The sequence below is a fragment of the Scardinius erythrophthalmus genome (genome assembly GCF_964197995.2).
Source record: "Scardinius erythrophthalmus genome assembly, chromosome: 25".
Lineage (NCBI taxonomy): Eukaryota > Metazoa > Chordata > Actinopteri > Cypriniformes > Leuciscidae > Scardinius > Scardinius erythrophthalmus.
The window spans coordinates 24,972,677-24,996,698 of NC_138245.1; the positions used below are offsets into that span (position 1 = coordinate 24,972,677).

The 24,022-nt window shown below is 37.9% G+C and overlaps 1 protein-coding gene across 1 annotated transcript in view; it reads left to right on the forward strand.

The window, feature by feature from the left end:
* The window catches only part of diaph3 (diaphanous-related formin 3), a 363,248-nt gene extending 339,545 nt beyond the window's left edge, over positions 1–23,703 (forward strand). Inside the window, exon 29 of the mRNA XM_081358271.1 lies at positions 22,102–23,703. Coding sequence (XP_081214397.1) covers positions 22,102–22,361 — 260 coding nt within the window. The 3' untranslated portion in view covers positions 22,362–23,703. The remainder of the gene's footprint in view (positions 1–22,101) is intronic.
* Positions 23,704–24,022: the final 319 nt, after the last annotated feature.

Below are 24,022 nucleotides of genomic sequence, written 5' to 3' on the forward strand. Positions count from 1 at the left end.
ACTGTTCTAAACACTATAATATTGATGATAGGAAATGTTTCACAACTTATCATAATCAGTTGAATTCAATAATGTTTATTGAAATCATAATGGCTGCAGGAAATTCAGCTTTGGCATTACATGAATAAATTACATTTAAATTTGGTAAATTGTAATATTTCACATTATTACTGTTTTTATAATCAAATAAATACAGTCTTTGGTGAACATAAAATACTTTTTTTTCAAAAGCATAAAAATATAGTTATATGGACTAGATATATTTTATTAGTTATCTTTTCCTGCCTCTTTCTCCTTTACTCCTCTTTCGACATTGTCTTAGACTAAATATGATCAATCTGGCCCTGTGTAAGGCAGTTTGGCCTGGTGCCGTTGTGTGCATGTGTTTTATGTGATTGAGTTTAAAGGAAACGCTGTGAGTTCATCTGCTGTGGAGTGACTGAATACAAGGTCAAGTGTACTGAGACTTGCTTCTCCTCAGAAGTGACCTCATCAGACAGTCATCAGTCTCAAACGCTTGATTTAATTATTAATAAGAGGATGCACTCAACAGTTACTGTAAACGGTTATACATCTGAACCCAGTGTTCACTTTTTTTAAGTTAAACACTCATGTTTGTTTAGATGAACTTAAAGGAATAGTTCACCCAAACGAGAAAATTCTTTCATTCACTCGTTCTCATGTAGTTCCAAACCAATTACTTTGTGTTCTGCAAAACACTAAAGATGATTTTGAAGGTCAATGGGGTTCAAAACAACCTTCAATTGACCCTTCGCAAAGACCCGCTCCCCTTAGTTACTGTCGCTATGTCCGACAAGCTACGCCGTTCTCACGCCACACCATGTTCTCATGTTCTCACGCAGTGAAAAATACATCGCGGGGCAGAGGAGACTGACAACACGCAGACAGACAGGACAGACCAGGTTACTTTTCGGTTACGTTTGATATTAAACATATTAAACAAAGTCTCACCTTTCAAATTTGGTCATTTTTTAAAAGAAATTTAAACAATAAATACCGTTTTGTGGCTCTTTAATGTGTCGTGACAGATCGCTGTAGAGCATCAGTTAAAGCTGCTCGTGAACCGATCATCTCTTCCTTCTAGTTAATTTATAGCCTCAAATAAACATGAACAAACATAAGAAGGACTGTTGTTTTAACCGCGGAAAGGCATCAGTACACTCCGTTTTTCAAGTTCAAATCCTCCCATGTTAATCTACTCACTCTCCTGACTGCTTTGTCGGACAAAATGGCGGATGGCGAAGTATGATTGGTCAGATCACCTGTCAATCAAGCTCCCTGCGAAGGGTCAATTGTGTGAGGGGAAAAAAAACCACTAAAACAAACGTACATCTTGCTCTGCAGTACATCTTGCTCTTTTTCTCTTAATCTTGTGTCCTAGCTTTCCTTCCCTCTGCAGAAGTTCATAGTAAGTTTCAGTAATGGTTTGAAAGGCTCTACATGTCTTTATTGGATTGATTGCTCATTTGCTAAAAAGAGAGAGATTTTTCCTTCCAGAGAGGAGCTCTTTGATGTCAAATTTCAAAATGTCTCACATCTCATTTTAACATGGGAAAGACATTCTTATTGACAAGATTGTTGCATTTTTGCCAGTAATTTATTCTAGCGAAATGCTTCGATCTCTCCATGAGGTCTGAAATATGTCTTCTCACATCTTTTCTTTATAGACACTCATCTGTTTTTTTTTTTTTTTTTTTTTTTTACCAAACAGGCCATCATGATCTGTTTAATGCCAATGAGATGCTTAAGCTTTGGGGGTTTTTTATCGCTCTTCCATGTGGAATTTTATCTCAGAGTGACCAGCAAGATGTCTCATGTTTTGTTTCACTCGACTGTGATTCTAATAGAAGCACACTAGCCAAAAGTAATAAAAACAACTATTAGCTGCAGGGGTTTAATTTTTAGCTACTGTTCCAAATAGTCATTGTGAGGCGTCCCTCCTCCTGTCCTTCTTTACCGTCTTCTGCAGTGTTCACCATGACTTCAGACAAACATGCAGAAATTCTGTAGAAATAATGACTGTTATATTTCCATTATACTAAATCCAAATGAATCAAAGAATTTTAATCACAATAAATTATTGAAATATCTCGAAGATGTTTATTTTCTGTTAAGTAGACGGCGTATAAGCGAAACATTTTTAATAATAATAATTTCGATTTATTTATATAGCACTTTTCACAACAAAGACATCGCTCCAAAGCAGCATAAAGGATAACCGTGGTTAATGGGAACTGTTTATTTGTTTGAAAAATACAAAACAAATGAACAGACTATGGTTTGAACAAATCTATGAACAATTAATGAAGACTTCAAAAAATGAACACAATCTTGTAGATCTATCTTTGTGAGGACAATTATTGACACAATGCAATCTCTAGCTCCTTGCCCTAACTTAACCCGTCACTACTAAGTGCCGAACCCTTACCCTACACCTACCCTTAACCAAATCTTGACCCTCAAACAGGTCTTTAAAGGGGTCTCAGAAAGTGACCAGTCAAAATGTCCTCATTCTGATGGTCTGAAAGCTGTGTGGCGGTTTAGGGAAATACCTGTAAATGGTGAATCCTGTATGTGAGGTTATCTGAGGGAGAGGTGCAAAGCAATTAAGTGCACTGCGAACGGCATAACCAGGAATAATGCAAGATCGATACATCACTTCTCTGAAAGTTGAGAGGGAAATTTACCAAACTGTCATGCACATCACCACATACTCTAAGGAGTTTTACTAAAATAAACGTGGTGAGAAAATATCTTGAGGCTCTGCCGTTATTGAGTTTTATTAGTCCCAGTTATGATTTATGGTTGTTCATGGGTATAAAGTGAGCAAGACACGAGTTAAAATATCACGATTATGGTTAAATAAGATAAGACACATCTAATATAACCAAATTACATTTATTTCCATACAAATATCACAACATACATTTATCATTCAGTCTAGCACTTTCAAATATTTATATAAAATTAATAATACATTTATATTAAACAAATACACATTGATGTGTGTAAAATGTATATTTATGTAATGACGTTGAAGGGTGTCTAGTGAACTTCAACACATATCCCGTGCTCAGGAAGACGTGAACTTTATACGGACCCTCAATCGGAGTGCAGCTTGTGTACATTTATGGAGTAAAAAGACTTGACTGTTTCATTTTGCCGTGCATTTTTTGGCGTATACATTTACTGTTACACATCAAATCTCAACATGCTTTGTTTGTGTTGCTACGTTTGCATCACTAAGCCTAAATTAAAATGCCTGGCTTTGGTCTGTGCTCTGGAAGTGTTCTGTTAATAAGGCACTTTCATTTCTGAAAATAAAAACTGAAACTAAAATATATAAAAAGTAAAAAGAAATGTGTTCACAAAATGAAAACTAAACTAAAACTAGCAAAATTATTAATAAATCTAATAAAAAAGAAGCAAAAAAATGTAGCCCATTTGAAACCGATATAAAAAATAAAACACATTTAAAAATGCAAAACTAAAATAATCTTGATGTACTGACGCGAGTCAAAAAATGGTCTTTAGATGTCGGAGCGGGGGTCTAGTGGCTCGAGCAGGAGTCACAATTTTTATTATGGTCTGTTATGGCCCAGTATATTTTCTGTCCCCTCTATGCTGTTATATTGATCAAAAGTTGCAAAAGTCCTAAGAAATAAGATGCTTTTAGTGCACGCTGTTTTTTTCCTTCGAGTAAATTTTAATCATAGGCCAAGTATTCAGTACTCATGGGGAGTCCAGAGATGTGCTGACTCACTGAAAGAGAACGGATCTAAGTCGGCTTTTCAACTTTGACAGTGTACAAACTATCTTCATCTCTCCCTTGCTCTGTCTCTTTTAAGTTTTTGCATTGGTATGTTGTGTGTCCCCTTTTCTGGTTACTAGCGGTTTACTGTTAGCGAACATCCAGACGCCACCCACACTGCTGAGAGCGGCGTTTAAATGAATATGCTAATATGTGCATCCTTTCAGTAACAAAATAAACACAAAAGACAAATGACATGGATGAGAAAACAGTAGTTAAAATAAGCATCTGATCGTAGCAATGTGGATGTTTGTACTTCACGTCACATTTATATACCACTTTACAATAGATTGTTTAAAAGCAAGCAGCTTTACAGTACCAAACACAAAAAAAAACAGTGTGTCAGTGTCTCTTTCAATTAGAATTACGCCAGCATGTTCTACTATAAAGCACCTCTCCTGTGTGTGTGACATTTAGAGGTGGCTCTATTATTTATTTATTCTATATTATTTAAGTATTTTAGTTTGGAAGCATTGTAAAAACCTAGTTCCTTGGTCATACAAGATTGTTTACTGTCAGACTGATACAAATGTGCATTTTAACTTTCTGAAATTACATAGAATCAATTGGAACTGGTGATGTCAATATGCACTTGCCATTTTTCTTTGCAATATGCATCAGGCAGCTTGTTTTACACTGTGACTTGAGCAGGCTCCCACCGACAGGCCAGCGACAGCTAATAGAGAGCGAAGAATAAGCATATTCTATCACATTACTGTAAGCCCTCACTCTTTCTGTCTTTGTCTGTCAGTCTCTCTCTCTCTCTCTCTCGCTCTCTCTCTCTCTCTCTCGCTCTCTCTCTCTCTCGCTCTCTCTCTCTCTCGCTCTCTCTCTCTCTCTCTCTCTCTCTCTCTCTCTCTCTCTCTCTCTCTCTCTCTCTCTCTCTCTCTCTCTCTCTCTCTCTCCATCTCTCTCCATCTCTCTGTGCTGTGGATGACAGAGTCAGTCCTAACAGCAGAGGGTTCACACACAGTGGTGACAGACAGAAACCCAAATCTCAGGCTAAACCTCATGGGGAGGGTTGTCACGGCTCGTTATTGCGCTCATGCTCCAAACTGAAGCCGCGTAGTGTTTACGAGTTCACCACAGTCAGGGGAGATGGAAAGAAGAAAGCTTGTAGAAATGCTTAACCCCAACTCTTCTTCCATTTATGTTTTAACTCTTTGAAACCTGTTGTTGCTGTATGCTAGCATTTAAAAACTATATATACTATATAAAAACTATATTAAAATATATATATTAAGTGACTGATGTTTTTGTAATACTTTCCTGATAGAGCAGGTTTACGAATTTTGTAAAGCAAAAAAAAAAAAAAAAAACTACGGTTTTCCTTATTCTAATTTTTGCACAGGCTTTCCAAACCAGAAATAGCTGTGCATTTCATACCTCGGTGGGCTCAGGAATACTCCTTTGTCAAATTTTTGTACATTCAGACACTCGTGCAAAACGATGTCAGCCCACCACCTGGGCCGCTGACACATTTTCCTTCTCAGCTCTTTTTCATCTCCCCTCTTGACCATTTTCCTTGTCCTTTGAGTATATCTTTGTTTGCTATCTCTAATGCCACTTGACCACTGACAGGATGCCGATGCTGACACACTTTTCCCCCGAAGGAAAAATTCTCCAACTCTGTTCCTGAGTTTGAATTTGAATTGAGGATATAGAATTGCAATTTTAATTAAAATGAAATCAAAGAAATTCATGTGATTCTAATGGAATTTTACAAATGGTTTGAAAGTTTATATGACAGATGAATTTCATTGTGAAAAATTGGTGGGGGATTCCCCCCTTGGGTGATTATTATGGGGGGCAGGGGGGGAGTTTGGGGGCGATGCTTTTTAGAACATTGTTCTTAAAAAATACATTTATCTCACCTAAACTTTTGCTCACTCATTATATCTGTGTATACAATGGGATAATTTTGTTGCTCAAGAGTTTACATAACACACACACACAATTTTATTTTTTTTGAAAAAAGTAGAACAAACAAAGCAATACAATAAAGATACAAAAAAAAAAAAGTTTTTTGAGTAGGTGTAACACTACTATTCAGGTACAGAAATACGACAGAAACGGAATGAAGTATTCAAATTTAAAATAACACTGGGTAGCCTAGTCTTTTATTCCTGTATAAATTTAATACATAGGCTATTAATCCAGATTTTTTTTACAGTTAAAGCTTTCTTTTGTTGTTTTATCAACATTCATGACAGACACATATTAGACTGCTGTCACTTTAAGAGCTAGTGCACGGATCCATCATACTGTTACACTTTCGTTTATTTATAAGACATAACCGACTGTTTACACGAGGATACTCGCCAAGACTGGAATTTTGGCATAATTTTGTGTGTTTTTAAACGCTAAAGCGCTATAATTCGAAGGAAAAAAAAATCTGTTTTGTTACTTGCAAGCTGTTTGTGAAATTATGTCTCGCAGAAAGTTTTAAAATGACTGACTTGATCTTATAGTCTGTGTGGATTAATTTACTCATACAACCTACATGCTAAAGTGAATAAATGTTTGTGGGAATTTCCCACATTATAAGCACGATAGACTTTATATAGACCTGCAGGAATGATTAAAATTATGCGCAATACATGCAAACCCAGACCAATATTCAAGGCCTGTATTTAATTGTGAGTTCGGCAAGTAGTTTATTGAGATTTCAAGATTCCCCCATTCAAGTAGATAGGACTTGGTCTTGGATGCCTGAAATAGCTGCCCGAAGGCATTGCAAATATGGCCATCGAATTAACAGACTTTCCTTGAAAGGGTCTTTAACCAAAGTCTTAGCGACTTCCGTTCTAAATGCACAACTCTTGTCATTGAATTATTGATTTAGCTTTCTAGATCAGCTTTTGAAAAACCCATATCAGTCGAGTACAGTAAGATTCTTACAGCTTTGAAGCCTTCACACCTGTTGCTCTAGAACTCATCTGTGTCTTTATTGCATTGGAGCGTGTGAAAGACTCCATCAAAGCCTGTTCAGTCCACACAAACAACATCCCTGTGCTGTAGTGGGTCTTCTCTCTACTCGAGGGCTTGAAACACATCCGTCTTTTTCTGATCTCTCACTCCCTCTCCTCTCTTGTTAAAGAGGATATTTAAAAGTGGCTGTGGGTTCAATCAGTTTTCCACCTTACATAGGATTTTAATTTGGTGTGGCTGGCATTCATCGCAACCCTCTGTAATGACCATACAAACTTAATTATGCTAATAATCATGAGGCCCACTCAGACCTCTATCCCCATATGAGTTGCGGTGGTCTGCTCCGGGCTGCATCTCCTCATCTCCTGATGAAGGCAGTGAGGCCAATTGACCTCTGCAAACATTCAGATTAATTGCCTCTCTCTTTTTCATTTCACTCTCCTTGCACTTTCAGCCATTTTAGATATTTGGAGAAAGAAGCCTTTCTGTAGCAGTGCACTCAGAGGTGTGTGTTTGTGAACACGTGTGTTGTTTATGTTGTACTTTCTGCTCTGGTTTAGATTCTGAGATTTTGAAGAATTAGAGAAGTTGTTCAGGGTGTGTGTTTGGGTCCGATATAGGGGTTTGCCAAGTAAACAACACAAAACAAAACAAAAAGAACAAAAGCTTGACTTCTCAGTGTAATGTGAATTTTAAACCCAGTTCTCACTATAACACCTCATAAGCGCTGAGCAAAGCTTTCATGCTTATAAAGAAAACATACTAAAACACTTACACAGTCACACATTTACCCTGCAGCATAGAAACACCAGCACTGTGAATCACATAATTGTTCAACTCAGGTGTTTTTTTCAATCGTTTAGATCATTCTGGTGCAAGGGCTCCCTATTCTAAAATGTTAAAGGAAGCTATATATTTTCATGTGTAAGGGTACATTTGTTTACTTGCTAACGCCGTATTTTGTTCGTGCAAGTCTTTCAGAATGGGTTTGTGCTGGTAATTGCAGGTAGGGTACTGCATGGGGCTGTGAAGTGCGCTGTGATGCTGTGAGGCACCAAAACACTGTTGCTCTACAGCAAAGTGTGTACAAAGTAATCTTTAGACATATGTGAATCAACACACTTCTATTTTATACCAGTAGCTTTGGTTATGTGTATCAACCTACCTACCATTTTCCTTCTCTCAAAGGCCAGTTTTAACCTTCCTTTGGAAATGGATTATGGTACTTTAAAATCCTGTAGACGTATCCCCATAGACATGCATGCACACACACTCTCACACTGAGAGCTTTTGTCTTCTTAGCCCTGATCATTAGATCTGCTCTCTGTTAAGTCAATAGTCCTTCAGGGCCACCAGGCGAGTCTCCAAGTGACTGTACCTGAACACACCCAATATACACTTATGCAATTCAATTACTCCTGTTTCCCTGTTCTATGAGGTCAAGGGAAATGTTCACTCTCTCAATTGATTCAAATCAATAATTCCAATCTAATCTACAGCCTGTCCTTGCCACCACATGCCACTGTACTATGTCTTTATGGATTATTGGTTCGTCAGATACAAGCATCGCTGTGCGTCCCGTACATCATTAGCCTCCAGAGGACTTCTGAATATTTCTGTTGTATGTTCAGGTGGGGTTTTAGAGAGCTGTGGGAACAAAGATCTGTTTGGTCTTTGGTGCTTGTTGTCGTTCGACCTGTTTTGATCAGGCTTTGTTTCATTGATGAAAAGCTAGTCAGAGGTCAACCTTTTTAGTCTAAGGTCACTGATTTGTGTTCGTGCATCTCTCTCTATTGATGCTTTATCCATTAGAAGAGAGAGGGACATTTGTTCTGGTTCTCATTTAGATATGTCAGAAAATCTTTTCCTCTGTTACAGCTCTCATGTTTGATTTGCATGCATTTAAATATTCCTCTTAAAGATGTCTCACACTAGGTTTCTCGCTATATAGCAAATCTCAACTGCTTGATTGTTATATCGTCCAAGAATGTGATCTATATTATCGGCCAGCGATATATCAGAAGTTTACACTTTTTTCGATTGTCCACTTTAGACACTCTCTCATTAGTGTTAGTAGACTGTTAGGTCCAGGTAAAATGTCCATTCACGACAGTCCATGTGATGTAAAAGAAAACGTGACTCATCGGACCTGGCGTCCTTCTTTCCCCTTTTTTTTTTTTTTTTTTGGTGAACTATCCCCTTAAATGTGCTGTTTATGACCTCTCCTCAGATCTGATATAGGAATATACTCCATCTCTCTCTGTCTTCATCTAGGTTTCCGTGACGTTCTAAGAACACAGGAGGGGCTTATTGGTGCATGTCTTTTTAATTGCTGCGTCTTTGGCCAGGGGGGAAGTGTAAAAATACACACATTCTCACACCCACTCAATGCATGTGCAAAAAAAAAACATGCATATCTCACCGGACAGTCATGCTTCTGTTAATTTGCATTGTTTTTCATTTTTCTCGTAACGGATCATCTGTGACCTTCAGCAAGGTCTTGCATTAAGTCTAATTGTGATGAGATGCCTGCCACAGTGGTCCAGGAGCTAAATTAACCATTAGTATTGCACAGAAGACTCCCACCGCTGAACTGTTGTCTAGTATAATGATGTGTTGCTTACTATACCACTGCAACGCATGAAAATGTGTGGTGCGCAACTTTACCGCTCACTTATTACCCAAGTGTTGGCAAATGCAGTAAAGGGTTTTTGTGTGTGTGTTCATTGAAAATATGACTCAAACTGCTATAAATCGGTGCCTTTGTTTCAAATGTCAGGCTGTTTCATTATTAATCTCAGCATGAGGCGGACAGAAACGCAGCAGTAGGTAGTTTTTTGTTTGTTTATAAAGAATGTGTGAATAATGCTTTTACATATTTTATTAAAGTCTGTTTTTACAGGCGGTCCACTTCAGAATTCACCAAACGTAACATCTTACAAATTGTTTTTCATCAGAAGCATCGTTGCGATCTAATTAAATAAGAAGGAATGTTTTCTGTGTGCTGTTTACGTCTTCACGCATGGGCAGAACCGCTTGCTGATTTTTTCCTCCTGTTTGAGAGAGAAACGGGCGTGTGCTGGGCGAGAGAGGCTATGTCAGAATGGCAATGAGAGTTGACCTTTCACGAATGCACGAGGCATCTGCTCTTATCGCCTACGCCAAAAGTCTCATTAGAGATTATGAGCTGAAACAATTTGCCTTCTTTTGCCTCCGTAGCCATTTGTTTAAGTTTAATTAAAAACATGTGACCTTCAACCTGCTTTTATGCTGTCTGAATCGAGCTTCATTTGTTTCTACTTGGGTTCTATTGACCAGAGCAGGATTAGACAGGCTGATTTGATTAAATGTACCACAGCTGTTGACATTAGTGGCGTTATTATTGTTGTATTAGAGATACAAAAGGCAGCACCGCAGTCGACCCAATTCATAGAAGAACATTTAGTGCCCATGGGTTAACACACCGGTCAGAAAAGAGAAAAAATAATCTTTGTGTTGTGTAAATGTCAATCTTATAAAGAAAATAAAGCTTGTTTCCTGTTAAACAGACAGCAGAAGTGTTCCTTGTCTTACCTTGTGTGATTGGCAGATGTATTTTTATGACCATTAACTGTAGAGCTTCATAATTACTGAATGGAGAGTTGTTGTTTTAGACTCGGTGAAGTAAGGGACTGAGGTAAGGCACATCCAATACAAGTCAATGGAGTTGGACAAAAACTACGATAAAACCTGTTGGAAAGCATCTTTTGCAGCGATTTTTGTGTGAGCATATCAGTGAACACCCCTGACCACTCAGTGAATTTCACGTCTTTGTAAACGAAAGTTTAATGCGTTTTAGGAAGGATTGTTCCAGTGCACCTATGCAACCATTTTGGAGGTGGGGGGGTGCTACCTCTCGGGCCAGCAGCATGTGTCCAAATTTCAATCTTAACCGTTCTATTTCATCAGAAACAATCTGAAAACAGGGCTTTAAATGTAAAATACCGAACATGTCCTTTAAAATCACTTACTGGAGTAGGACTGTGGTGTCAGTTAAGTAGATAAACAGCAAAATCATGTGGGGGGAAACAGGATCTAATTTGCTAAAAGTTAACTTTTTAACAAGTTGTATTTAACAAATCACCACAAAATAGTGTTTGTGTAGCTAAATAGCTTCTTAAATAGTAGAGTGTGATGTTAGATAATTGGACATAGGACAATGCATCAACTGATAAAAAGTACCTTGAATTTAATGCAAGTCCCTTTGGATAAAAGAGTATTTATTTATTTTATTTATTTATTGTATATATTTTGAAGGTATTAGTCAGCATCTATTGGAGGTGCTCGGGTCGGGCCTGATCTGTTTGGAGAGCAGGCTAAGGAAGAGGAAGTGTGTTTGGGTAGGGAGGAGACCAGGTAGAGGAACATACGTTTTGTAGATGTGGACAGCCTGTTTACCAGAACGGCCCTGTCTGTTTGTTAAAGGAAGCTCGAGAGTCTGATGGAGCCGCCTGTAATATGATATGGCATATGAGATTTTATTTTTAGGACAGAGAAGCCTCCGTAAGAAAGGTTTATGGGGTTTTGAGTGGGTTGATCTTTTTAAATATTCAACTTCAATGAAATATGGAGCATGACTTGAGGCTGTTTTGAATTCATAAGTATGTTTCACGAGGCTGGATGTGCATATTGAAAGCTGTCGAAGGCAGCCGAGAGAGAAGCCCGGCAACTTGAGGAGAAGCACCCAGCCCGACTCAAAGTCCGGGGTGGAGCAGAGTGAGCTTAAAAGTGTGATTCTGAAGTGATTCTGTTTGATCTGATGATGTAACATCACACCTGTTCAGAATCTGTAATTTTGCTGCAATGGATCTGATTATTGACTTCTAAAACACAATTAAGACACGAATGTCCCTCGACAGAAATATCTTTGTGACGGTAATATGCAACTGGCTGAGACTTATGGAAAACTAGTCTATAGTCTGTAATGAGAAGGGAAGTTAATAGCAAACATCAGCTATCAATGAAGTGTTGGCCGTTGCCAGCAGTCATTAGACAGCGTTAGCCATTATCCGCATGTGGAGGTGGTAATACATTACTACTGAATCCGATCAATTACGGCCACCTCTCCCATAAGTCCCATCTCGTGTAACTGACAGTTCACTGTCTGCACCCCTCTTCTCCATCCCCCTCTCACTCCTTCCTCACTCCATCTGCAGCTCATCAGTCAGTCTACTCATTAACCTAAAGGACTTTGATGGGAGAAAAAGGGAGATATAGAGAGAATGATGGAGAGAGGGAGCGTCTAGGGAGAGAGAGCGCACAGACTGGACTAGGCCTGAAATCAATAGCACTTCATGACGACGGACAGGAAAAAGAGGAAGCCAGCGAGAAAGTGATAGAGGAAGAAAAAAATGGGAAGAATGACATTTTTTAATGAAAACAATATTTAACAATATTACATTTTGTTGTGGATACAGCTTTATTATATTTATATTAGATTATTTTAAATGTAATTTGACTAATTTAATTGATTCTCTCTTCTAAAAACAGCATAGGTTTATTATTATTGCATACGTACATTCGATTTAGTGATACTTACAAGAGTTCAAATGTTGTTGCTCAATGCCTCCAAGGCTGCATTTATTTGTCAAAAAAATACAGTAAAGACAGTTATAGTGTTAAATATTTCAATTTAAAATAACTATAATGTTGTATAATGCAGCCATTACTCTAGTCTTCATGGTCCTTCTGAAATCATTATAATGTCCTGATTTGGTGCTCAAGAAACTTTTTCTTATTATCAATGTTGAAAACGGTTCTGCTGCATAATGTTTTGTGAAGGTGTGATACATCTTTTTCTTTTTCAGGATTATATGAATAGAAATTTCTAAATAACAGCATTTAAATGAAATAGAAAGTTTTGTAACAAGTGTCTGCTCACTTTTGATAAATTGAATGAGTCTATGCTGATGAATAAAAGTATTCATTTGTTTCACAAAAAAGTTTACTGATAAAACACTTTTAACCAGTAGTGCATACCCTGTATGTAATTTATTTAGACTCTAAAGTACTACTCCTTATATATACAATAGGCAAAGTTAATCAGCTGTATATTTCATTTATACTTTATAGTGCCAAGTGTTTAAATTGATACATTTTTCAAAATATTTTAAATTTGGTCTAGTTGACAAAAATTATATGCCTTTTCACAGAGAGTAAAATACAGTACAATTAAAATTGCTTACCAAAATATTCACTTAATTTAAAGCATATTTTCTTTTGAAGACAAAAAACAACGACTAAAACAAACCAAGAAAGAAAAACTGTAGGAATCACTGAAAGGGAGTTTGGGAATTGGAAGAAAGATGGAGTGAGACAGCCACAGACAGCGATATAAATGAGAGTGGGCTGGATTGAATAATTACCCATCCCTGCAGCACCGCACAGACAGATGTCCTGTAGCAGAAAATATTCAGGAAACTCATCAGGTTTGGCATTCAAATGAAGATTCCTTCTCTCTAATTACTTTAAACCCCAGTCCAACTTCCTGTTCTGAGGAGCTTCACAGAGACTGTGACGACTGATTTCATTTGAATCTTTTGCTAATTGTGCAGCTCTCCAACAGTTCACCCTAGTTGCAGCGAGCAGATTCACAATGACAGATATACGTTACTTCCAATTAGAGGTATGGTTTCGCCCACATGCATGTATCCGCTCAAAAATGTTCAAGAACTTTCCTTTGCAGTAGAGCAGCTCTTGAAGAGGGCCCAGCCGACCTGATCTCAGCAACTGTCAGGATACACTCTGCTGTGTCTCATCTTTCACAAAATCTGTTTCAAACTTTGTCCCAAAGCTTATGGTCTGATAGTTTGCATCTGTGATGCCAACAGAACATTTGAGCAGGTTGACTAGACAATGCTGGGTCTTCCTTTTGAGCTTTTGTTTCTGAAGATGAATTACATCAACATGTCAGACAGACAGCCAGGAAACTTTAGCAGTAAACCAAAATCATTTAGCAGGCTCCTTTATCCTAAAATGATTCCCAGCACACTTATTACTGAGACAATAGCCCTGGAGCAACCAGGGATTGTTTATTTCCTAAAGAAAGAATGGCGATAGCGAATTAATTTCTCTTTGTTGGGTCTGAACCTTTGTTACCAGCCCAGATTTTTAATCGCTATTCAACACTCCATGTTGGTGGACTTGTCCAGGACCTTTAAGAAAGCATTTACCCAATTATCATTTGTTGTTTCTTCAGAAAACAAAAGATATTTTGAAGAATGAAGTCAATTACCATTGACTCATATTGTATAGAGAGAGAAAAAAACACACATTTCAAGAAGGTTTTACAGGTTTGGAACAACATGATGTTGGGTAAATAATGACGACATTTGCAATTTGGGCTGAACTATCCCTTTAAGGCAGTTGATGAATCATAATCAAATCAAATTACTGTATGAAAGTTCAGCCAAAGCAGAGGGGACAAGAGGGATGTTATAGCCATATTAGCTAGCATGTAGGTGTAGCAGTGATTACACACCACTCGATTGATCAACACTTCTCTTGGCTCTGATCCTTCTGATTACCCCCAAACCTTGTATGTATTTGTTGTCTTTGTCATGGAGGATCTACAGTATGCATCATGCCATGTGCTGTCCAACCCGTTTCTGTTTTCTTGAGAATTTTTTGTTTCAGTAAGACAAAGTAGCATTCTACTGGTCACATGACTAGGACAGACTCAAACTGCAATGCAGAAGTTGTTTCTTGTTCATTTGTTCTTCATCTTTGAGGCTGCGTTTGTCGGTGTATTATTGGTCTTGTCCTAGTTTGTTTGGGCGGATGACTGCTAGTTAGAGCATGTATGTTAAATTAAAATACTTAAGAGCATATGTGTGAACTTAATGTCAATCACACATTGTGACCTTCATTTAATCTGAAATAGTTGGATCACTCCCTCATGTATGCACATACTGTATGCATGTGCAGTCTTTACCTCTTTTAACCGCTAATGTTGTTCAAAATGGCATACTGATTATTTTGTCAACATCAAAGATCTCTCTAGAGTCTCTCTGATGCTGAGATACAGATGTTTCATCTCAAAATCATGAAACAGCCCAACATGCATCTCTCTCTCTCTCTCTCTCTCTCTCTCTCTCTCTCTCTCTCTCTCTCTCTCTCTCTCTCTCTCTCTCTCTCTCTCTCTCTCTCTCTCTCCCTTATCCCCCCCTTATCCCCTAAACAAATATAATTTGGTGACATTCTCTTCTCTCCCCGGGTTCAAGTAAGCATTAAGCCGTTTTCATTTGTAATTAATTTTTGTGAGGCGCTGAATGCTGTGGGATTACAACTCCCCACTGCTGCTCTTTGTTAAAGACTCTGATTGTTCAATACAACTGCTGCACTGAGTGAAAGAGAGTTTATACAGGTGGACATTGTGACGGTGGTAATCATTAAATCACCCGTTACAGAACTGCACATAGTTACCCCACCAATTTAACATCAATATATATATATATATATATATATATATATATATATATATATATATATATATATATATATATATATATATATATATATATATATATATACAGGTGCTGGTCATAAAATTAGAATATCATCAAAAAGTTGATTTATTTCAGTAATTCCGTTAAAAAAGTGAAACTTGTATATTATATAGACTCATTACATGCAAAGTGAGATATCTCAAGCCTTTATTTGTTATAATTTTGATGATTATGGCTTACAGCTTGTGAAAACCACAAAATCAAAATCTCAGAAAATTAGAATATTACATGAAATCAAACAGTAATTACACAGTAATTTTATGGTCATTGAACCAGGTTTTGGTTATTTTGGCAGTGTGGGCAGGTGCAAATCCTGCTGGGAAATGACGAACCTCTCCTAATAACCACACTGCATTTTGGTCAATGTAGTTTCTTATTTCTGCCACAACATACCAGAGATAGAGTACAGATTGGACCAGGACCAAGACTAGACTCCTTCAAGACTCAGATCTGATGGTCCAAAGACTTTGATTACACTGCAGTTTTTCTATATTTTACCATGCAGGGACATCATATCAGACAGATTCATCAGACAGATTGCAGAGACTGAAGATACTACACTATCTTAAAGGGATAGTTTACCCAAAAATGAAAATTCTGTTATAATTTACTCAACCTCATGTCATTTCAAAACTGTAATTCAAAAAAATACTTTTTTTTTAATTCTGTGGAACATAAAAGATGTTCTTTTGTTCGTACAATGGAAGTCAATAGTTGCCAAAACTGTTTAGTTACCAACATTCTTCAAAATACCTTCTTTTCTGTTCCATAGAAGAAAGTCATACAGGTTTGGAATGACATGAGGGTCAGTAAATAATGGCAGAATTTCCATTTTCCTTCCAAAAATTAACTTAACTATATTTACTAAGATATTGCAAAGACTGTCAACTGTTATTGGCCATAAATTGAAAGTTATTGGGGTACAGAACCTTCAAATACGTGCACGCACACACACACACAGAGGCACATAAAACAAAGAGATGCACACGCAACATAGACAATGTCTTTGGAGAAGAAAAGGAAACCTCTGAATTATGCCCTTTAAACATGAATCATTACTTATTCTCTTTCTGTGTTTCAGTGTTCACACTCGCTGATCCCAGAACAACACATGGACTAGCTTTGATATGTTTGACTCTTACTTGGGTTCAGAGGTTATGCTACTTCTTCAGCTTGGTAATTAGAGAGTTACAGCCTCTCTGGAACCTCCTCTCCTCCTCCTTTTTATCTTTTTAATATTAATTGCCTTCCCTCTGTCATAAATGTCAGTCGAAGAGCATAGAAACCCATAAAAACATGCTTTACCTGTGGCACCAGTGGGCGGCTTTTGGGTGCCCGGTGTATGAGGCATGTCTCCACTGATATGCTTAATTACTGCTTAACTCATGTAGGCATAGGGGCTAATGTGCAGGTCATCGCTCTCCGAGTCCTTCAGTCAGACAAAGAGGGACATTAGAGCATTATGGGCTCTGAATTACAGCCCTCTTTATCAGTCAAAGCTTCCCTCTCGCACTGGTCTCATCATTTGAGAGCCACCACATCAAATACGCACACACAGTCTCTCACAGTCTGACATTGTTTGCCATTTGTGCAGAACCAAACCCATATTCTGTCGCCCAGGGTTCTGTGTTATTCATGTGGCAACCCATAATCACGTCTCTTTGCACCGTAAGGCATCAATTAAGGCATAATTTATTACCAGTATTTCTGGTCTAATTCACCCGCTCAGAATTAGCTCTGATTTCCCTTGACCTTGTCCGCATGTGCCATCTCCCCCTTTTCCGCCTAAATGTAGATAAACGAGCGCGCACAGAGTCCAAACGAAAGAGGGCCAGTAGGACAGCCTGATCATTAAGCTAAATTTAGTCATCAAACAGTAGTGTTACATCAGCTCACTTTGGCTTACATAGATGCTATGATTCACAGCAGGCGAACTTTAATTCCCCTTGCATTGTCCCTAGAAAAAACTCAGTGGACTCAGAAAAGCCTCTAAGTGCCATCTGAAATTTTCTTCTAGAATGATCATTTTTATCAAGCTCGTATATTTAAGTTCAGTTGTTTCACTTAAATGACAATTAATGGGTCATTTGCATTGCTATTTAAGTTAAATTACTGAACTTAAATATATGAGCTTGATAAAAAATGATCCTTCAAGAAGAAAATTTCAAATGGCACTTAGAGGCTTTTGTATCTGAACTCTTCATATATAATTTTGCAAATGCTAAATTCACTTTTACTTTTTGTTTTTTGTTTTTGTTTAAAAAAAAATATGTTCCAAAATAATGCTGTTCTTTTGAACTTTCTGTTCATCAAAGAATACTGAAAAATGTAAATTTTAAATGTTCTTCTTACCAAACCAGCATATTTGAATGATTTCTGAAGGATCATGTGACAATAAAGACTGAAGTCATGGCTGCAGTAAATTCAGCATTGCTTTCACAGGAATAAATTACATTTTAAAATATATTACAATAGAACACGGTTACTTTAAATTGTAAAAATATTTCACAATATTACTGTTTTTACTGTAATTTTGATCTTATAGCAGCAGTCTTCGTGAGCATAATAGACTTATTTCAAAGCCATTTTAAAAACTTTTGAATAGTAGTATTTAAATATAAAATATAAAGTGATGCTGATAGATAATAATAATAATAAACAAACAAAAAAAACTTTAATGTCAGGCAATAACCGATTTACTCCTGATTTATTGTGCACCCTTATTGTTTATCACATAAATGCATTTGGGGGCGCGTGTAAAGTCCCGTCAAAGGAGTATCAGTAGCATGAATGTCTACCCTGTTCCTCCCACTGAGCAAAGTCATGTTAATTTCCATGCAAATGTGACCTCAGCCATTCACCAGGTGCCATTTCCAGGTTTAGAACGCTAGATTGCAGTCAGACGGATGGTATAATCATTCCTAATACTTCTATAGATTATATGGCGAGCCGTACGGCGTGCAGAGGGGGAAATTATGTGTCACCGATTGCATTGTGCAGAGCTCCTAAAGTCCCGAATGGTGTGAGACAGGCTCCATTGCAACTAATCGGACGCCTGTCTGCGTGCGAGCTCGTTAGGTTGATCAAGTGCCCTCATCTGCTGTCACGTTCCGTCGAGTCTCCTGCCAAAACTTCTGCTGAAGAGTGGGGGAAAGAAAGGAGGAGAGCAAAGAGATGAAAAGAAAGTGAGTTTCTCAGCGGCCCCCAGTGCAAATGCAAATTGATCAAATGATCTCTAAAGTCAGAAACCGGTATTTCAGCCCTGTTCTATTTGAAGAGAGGAATGAGACTGTCTCTTTCAGATGGCACAGTCTGGACGTGAGTGAGTTTTTATGAGCCTAACTGAGGAGATACGTACTGATGAAAGATTTCTACCGCAGTGTGTGTTTGCTTCATAAATGCTTGAGGGAATCTGAAAGGATGGACGGATTTGAATGTTTTTAGAATATTAATTATTGGCCAGAGAGATAAAAGATTAGATTGGAGGTTTTTAAGATTTTTATTTAATTGACTTTTGCATTTTAAGCTTGTCCTACAATAGAGTACATGTTCTACCATATTAAAGGAATAGTGCAGTCCAGAAATGTCAACATTTACTCACCCTCATGACGTTCTTCAATGAAACGCAAAAGAACAGTATGTCCAAGCTGCTTTTTTTCCTTGCAACGAAAGCGAATAGTGGCCAAAACTGTCAAGCAAGATTTTCTCCTTATAACTAATTTCAGTCTGTTTGGATATCGAGCTATTAAATGATTTTACAAGAGTTAGAAGATCCATATAGACTATTATTTATAGGATGTTTTTATGAGGCTTTCATTTATTTATTTAATGATGCTTGAAGAATCATAAACTCATTTCATTATGGAAGGCACAATGAAACATTTAATTGAACTAGCTGCTGAACTTTAGCTTTTACATTCTTAAGTTGTATTATGATGATTCCAGAAACATAAAAATAACTGGAAATACCTATGTTAGATAGAGCTTGACTGTCACAGCTGCTCACTGCTTTGTGTCTCTAGTACTACATCTAGCTCCTGTTTTTTTTTTTTTTTTCCTGCTCTCTCCTTCTTTCTCTCACTTCTTATAAAAAGTTTAGAAAAAAACTTGGCATCTGCTGCTTCCTGGTGAATGTGAAAAGAACAAATCAGAATCATGTAGTGGTGCAGTGTCTCCATCGTACTTTAGCTTGTGTTTTAGCACTCATTAAGAAACACAGACCTCATCCTCACGCTAATGAGAGACACACAGCCTCTCCATATCAACAGGGTCAGTTTGCAGCACCCGAGCCAGCCAAAAAGTAGGAGAGGATAAAGAAACTGAGCAGTATGGTGCCAAACAAAGTCATGTGGAGAAAAAGAAAGATTCTTTTAAGAAAGGGAAACAGCAAATGGGACGAGCAGGAAATGAAGGTGAAAGTGGAAGAGCCGAAGAGACTAATGAAAGTGGCCTGAAGCATAGGGCAGAGAGCGGCACACAGAGACAAACGAGTGCACATTCTCACAAAGCAGTAATGAGAGCGCAGAGAACTCACTACCACACACACCCGACCATGGCTCGCCACACACTCCTATGCTGTACTTTACAGCTATCATTCATCGTAAACCACTCATTTACTCTGCATGACACAGTGGACTGCATTCTGTCCCATTTACTGTATGTTTCATCATTGAGAGCATGCTCAAGATTATAGACATTCACTAACATTCGAGAAGCATATTGCTTAGATAAGCCATGAGATTGTTTATTATATGCTCCCTTTAAAAAGGTCAACACTCATGATAGCATTCACACATTATTTGTTGTGTGTGACAGTTCTTGACTTATACATACTGTAATCATGCATAACCTATAGGGTCTAAATATATATAATATATTAGTGGTGCTTGTTAAGGCTAATGACACTATTATTATTGTACATAGACACAGTTAAATTGGCAGCAATGACATTTACAAAAGTTTACTATTATGTTCTTTTGTACTTTCTTTTCATCAAAGAATCTTGAAAAAAAACATGGTTTCCAACTTTCTTTCAAAATGTTAAACAGTACATCATGGTCATGGACAAGCAGGCACTTCCCTTGAGATAATGTAAATGCAGTTTATTTTGCTATCATGGTCTTACAGCTTGATGAATGTGGTTTATTGTGTTGGAGGTCTGCAGCTGTGCCTAAATTTGCAGCTAAGACCTTTAGAAACCGTTATGAGGAGATACCAAATCAGCTGCAGTTGAGCCTTTTCAGTGGGAAATTTGTTGGAGGATGAAGAAACCATCATGTCTGCATGCTCCTTTATTGCAGTATTTTTGCTTTGCTGTGGAAGTTTATCGCTGGCTCTTTTCTTCTCGCTCTCTCGTTCTCCATCTTTTCTTGTTTGTAGAGATTGTCCTTGTTTAAAGCACTCATACATCACTCTGTCCCTCGCTCCTGCACTGAAGTGAACGAGTGTGCTCTGCACCTTGGTGAGGCTCTGTTTGTAATGCAGGAGTTTTTTTTATTTATTTTTTTGCGCGCCGTGGCTGTAATATACGCTCTCATCAGAGAGCCGAGCCTGGTGCAGGAATCGCCGCTGATGTGATGATAAAGCCGTTGAGTCTAGAACCAACCTGGAAAACTTATAGTAGTTTGTCAGTCGCACCTTTCCATAAAGCATCCATACAGGTCAATGCAAGGTCAGATGAATATGGATTTTTTCCTCTTATTTATTCATTTGCTTGGTTTTGTTTTTCCTACATAAAAATGTATACATCCAAATAATGCAAATATACAGTAGGTCTAAATTTCCACATCAGAGTATAAAAAAGAAAAAATTATGATATTTATATCACATAATTGTGACTTTATATCTCACATTTGCCACTTCATATTTTGCAGTCAACTTTATTGCTTGCATTTGTGACTATATTTCACAATGTGACTTCTCATAATTGCAACTTTATATTATTATTAATAGTTATTTTAATAATTAAGACTTAAAATTACACACAATATCTATACAAGATATGAAGTTGTAAAGTAAAGTAAAAACTATTATAAAAACCACAAATGAGAGGAATAATATCTGACTTTATATCTCAGTTACTTGTTATTGTTTCTGTTACCCAGAAAATAGGCTTCAAGTGAGACCACATTTAATCAAATTTGGCATTTAAAAATGTTAAAATCCAAATTTGAAGATGTTTAGAAGTTTAAAATAAAAAATAGAATGATGTGAAATTAAGATTCTGCATTATTTCAAGGTATCTAAGCTAACGCTGCTGCTATTAGTCTTTTTTTTTCAGTTAAATTGTAATGCTGATCATATAATTTAAAGCTAATGCTTTGATCAAAATGAAAGCATTTTTCGCTGGTGATCTCAGACTTGTGAGCTCCTCTGACTACATCTCACAGTTTGGATGGTGGTAAGAGTGAGTGAGAGAAGGACGGTCGGAAGGATGGCTTTAAGTTGTTCATGTGCTGGGTAGTGAATCATAAAGTCAGTGAAACGCTTCCCACCAGCCCCTGCACCACATCACAGATCAGAGATTTAATGCTGGAAAGGCTAGAAGAGCAGCGGCGGCAATAAAAAGGGCGAGAGGTGACGGTACTGAGGTGAGCGAGCGTATGCGCCTCTTTAATTTTTATTGTGTTGTCATGCTGTCGGCTGCATCGCTCTCCGTCTTCCGCTCTCATTTCTTTGTTGACTTTAGTGTCTACACAACCCGTCCTCAAAGAGCTGCTAACTTTTATAAACGTTTTCATGAGAACCTGTTTTTCTTTCTCTCTCCCCGTCTCTCTCCCATCCCTCCTGCAGAAAACATGAAGGCACCTCTGCAAAGGTCACGGTCGCGGCAGAATATCAATTTCAACTCGACACGAGCACCCACTGCCCAGGAGCCTCATTACGAGAGCGAACCCCATCCGTCTGCAGCCCACAGGCCGACCCACCGCCCTGAGAGAGAGAAAGACAGAGCGAGAGAGCGAGAAAAGGAAAAAGAGCAAACTCCGACGCTTTGCTCATCCAATGGTGACACGAATGTGGAGGCCTTGCTCGCCCGTCTGCGTGCCCTATGATGACATCACCGCCTCCTCGGACCTCTCGGGTTTGACCTGTGTGTGGTCACTACAGTGACACAGACACAGAAAAGAAACACAAAGCTCACAGTCACCTTTTGCTAATAAATGCCGGCGGGTCGCGCACATACGCGCATAGGAAAAGTCTTAACAATTAACCTTTCCCATCCGTCTCCTCTGCCCTTTTACCTCCAACAACAGACTTCTTGTCCACAGAAAGCAAGTCATTGTGCTGGTTTTGTCCAGGATGAAAACTCGCTGTTTTTTTATTAAGCAGCTAATTACTGGATGATTTACACTGACCTTTGGGCCAAGCACTCGTCTCTTTTTTTAATGTCATAAACAGACCGATTATTACTCTTTAAAAGGCTTCACAGTGCTCTTTAAGGCACATGTGTCTTTTCACATATGTAGACACTTTGAGCAATAACAGTTCAAATTTGTCAAATCGAATTTACCCTTTCTGGTTTCAGACTCATTTTAACCCAGCTAGCTATAGCATATAATATAGCTATATCTTAAAATGTTTATTATAAATATAAATAACTTTTTCCAGTGTGGTTGACACTTGTTTGTATTCATGTTAATGCCAAATTAATCCTAAAAAGTTTTATTATGCATGGAACTCATTATACTTAACGATTACTAATGTACTCATTTTTTCTGAATAAAAGAGAACGTATTAGTTGGGTTTCGTCCCCCTCAAGAGAGACGGTACTATGCAAGAGCAGCGGTTCTGTATTACGAGATCCCTGAGTGCCAGGAGTATTTGTACTACTTAGCAATCCTCACTGATATAATGCACACTCTTTCTCTGCACATTTGTTCTTGGATTTGTTGCTTTTCCAAATAATGTTTCCTTTTTCTTTTCTTTTTTTATTTGTTAGACATTCGATTTCTTTTGTTTCCTTTAGTGTGTGTCTGTCTCGTTGTGTGCACGTGTTTGTCTGGTGTTTTCTCATTGTATAATTGGCACGTTTTCACATTCCTCCTCATGATGTTTTCTGTTCTGCTACTCCTGATGTGATTTTCCTCTTTACTGCTCTCAATCAGGCGTGACATCAGAATGAGATTACCTGTGAAATCACATCTCTTTCTCTCTCTCTTGTTCTCCCTGGACTTACTGCACTCGCATCACCTTTTTTGGTTCTTTGAAACAACATTCTTGTTATTGGATAGACAGTTTTGCGATGACATCCTTTGGTGAAATGTTTCAAATAAAATAAGGAAAAGAAAAATGATGCAACAAACTCTTTTGTTTGGCTTTAAAAGAGACGAATGTCACTTGTTTTTTTTTTTTCGTTCCACTTACACTTTCAGTTTCCCTCATTAAAAGAGTGCATATGTTTTCTCGCATCTTCTCGTTCTTTCAGAAATCTCATTTTATGCACGGTTACCTGAGAGTCGGGGGGGTGAGGACAAGAAGGGAGGGTAGCACCTCCTGGAGAGATGAAAGCCTCTGCTACCCACAATCACGCTGGTTATTGTATTGTAAATAATAATTAATGCTGTTTCCATAGGTGTACGTTCCAGTTTAATTAATCCAGTGGAAATGTGGGAGGGAGTTTTGGCCGTGGACTTCATTCTTCCCTTTCACAGCAGCAGGGCACTGGTGTTATTTTGATTTTGGTAATGTCGGTAGCTTAAAATAAAGGAATGAT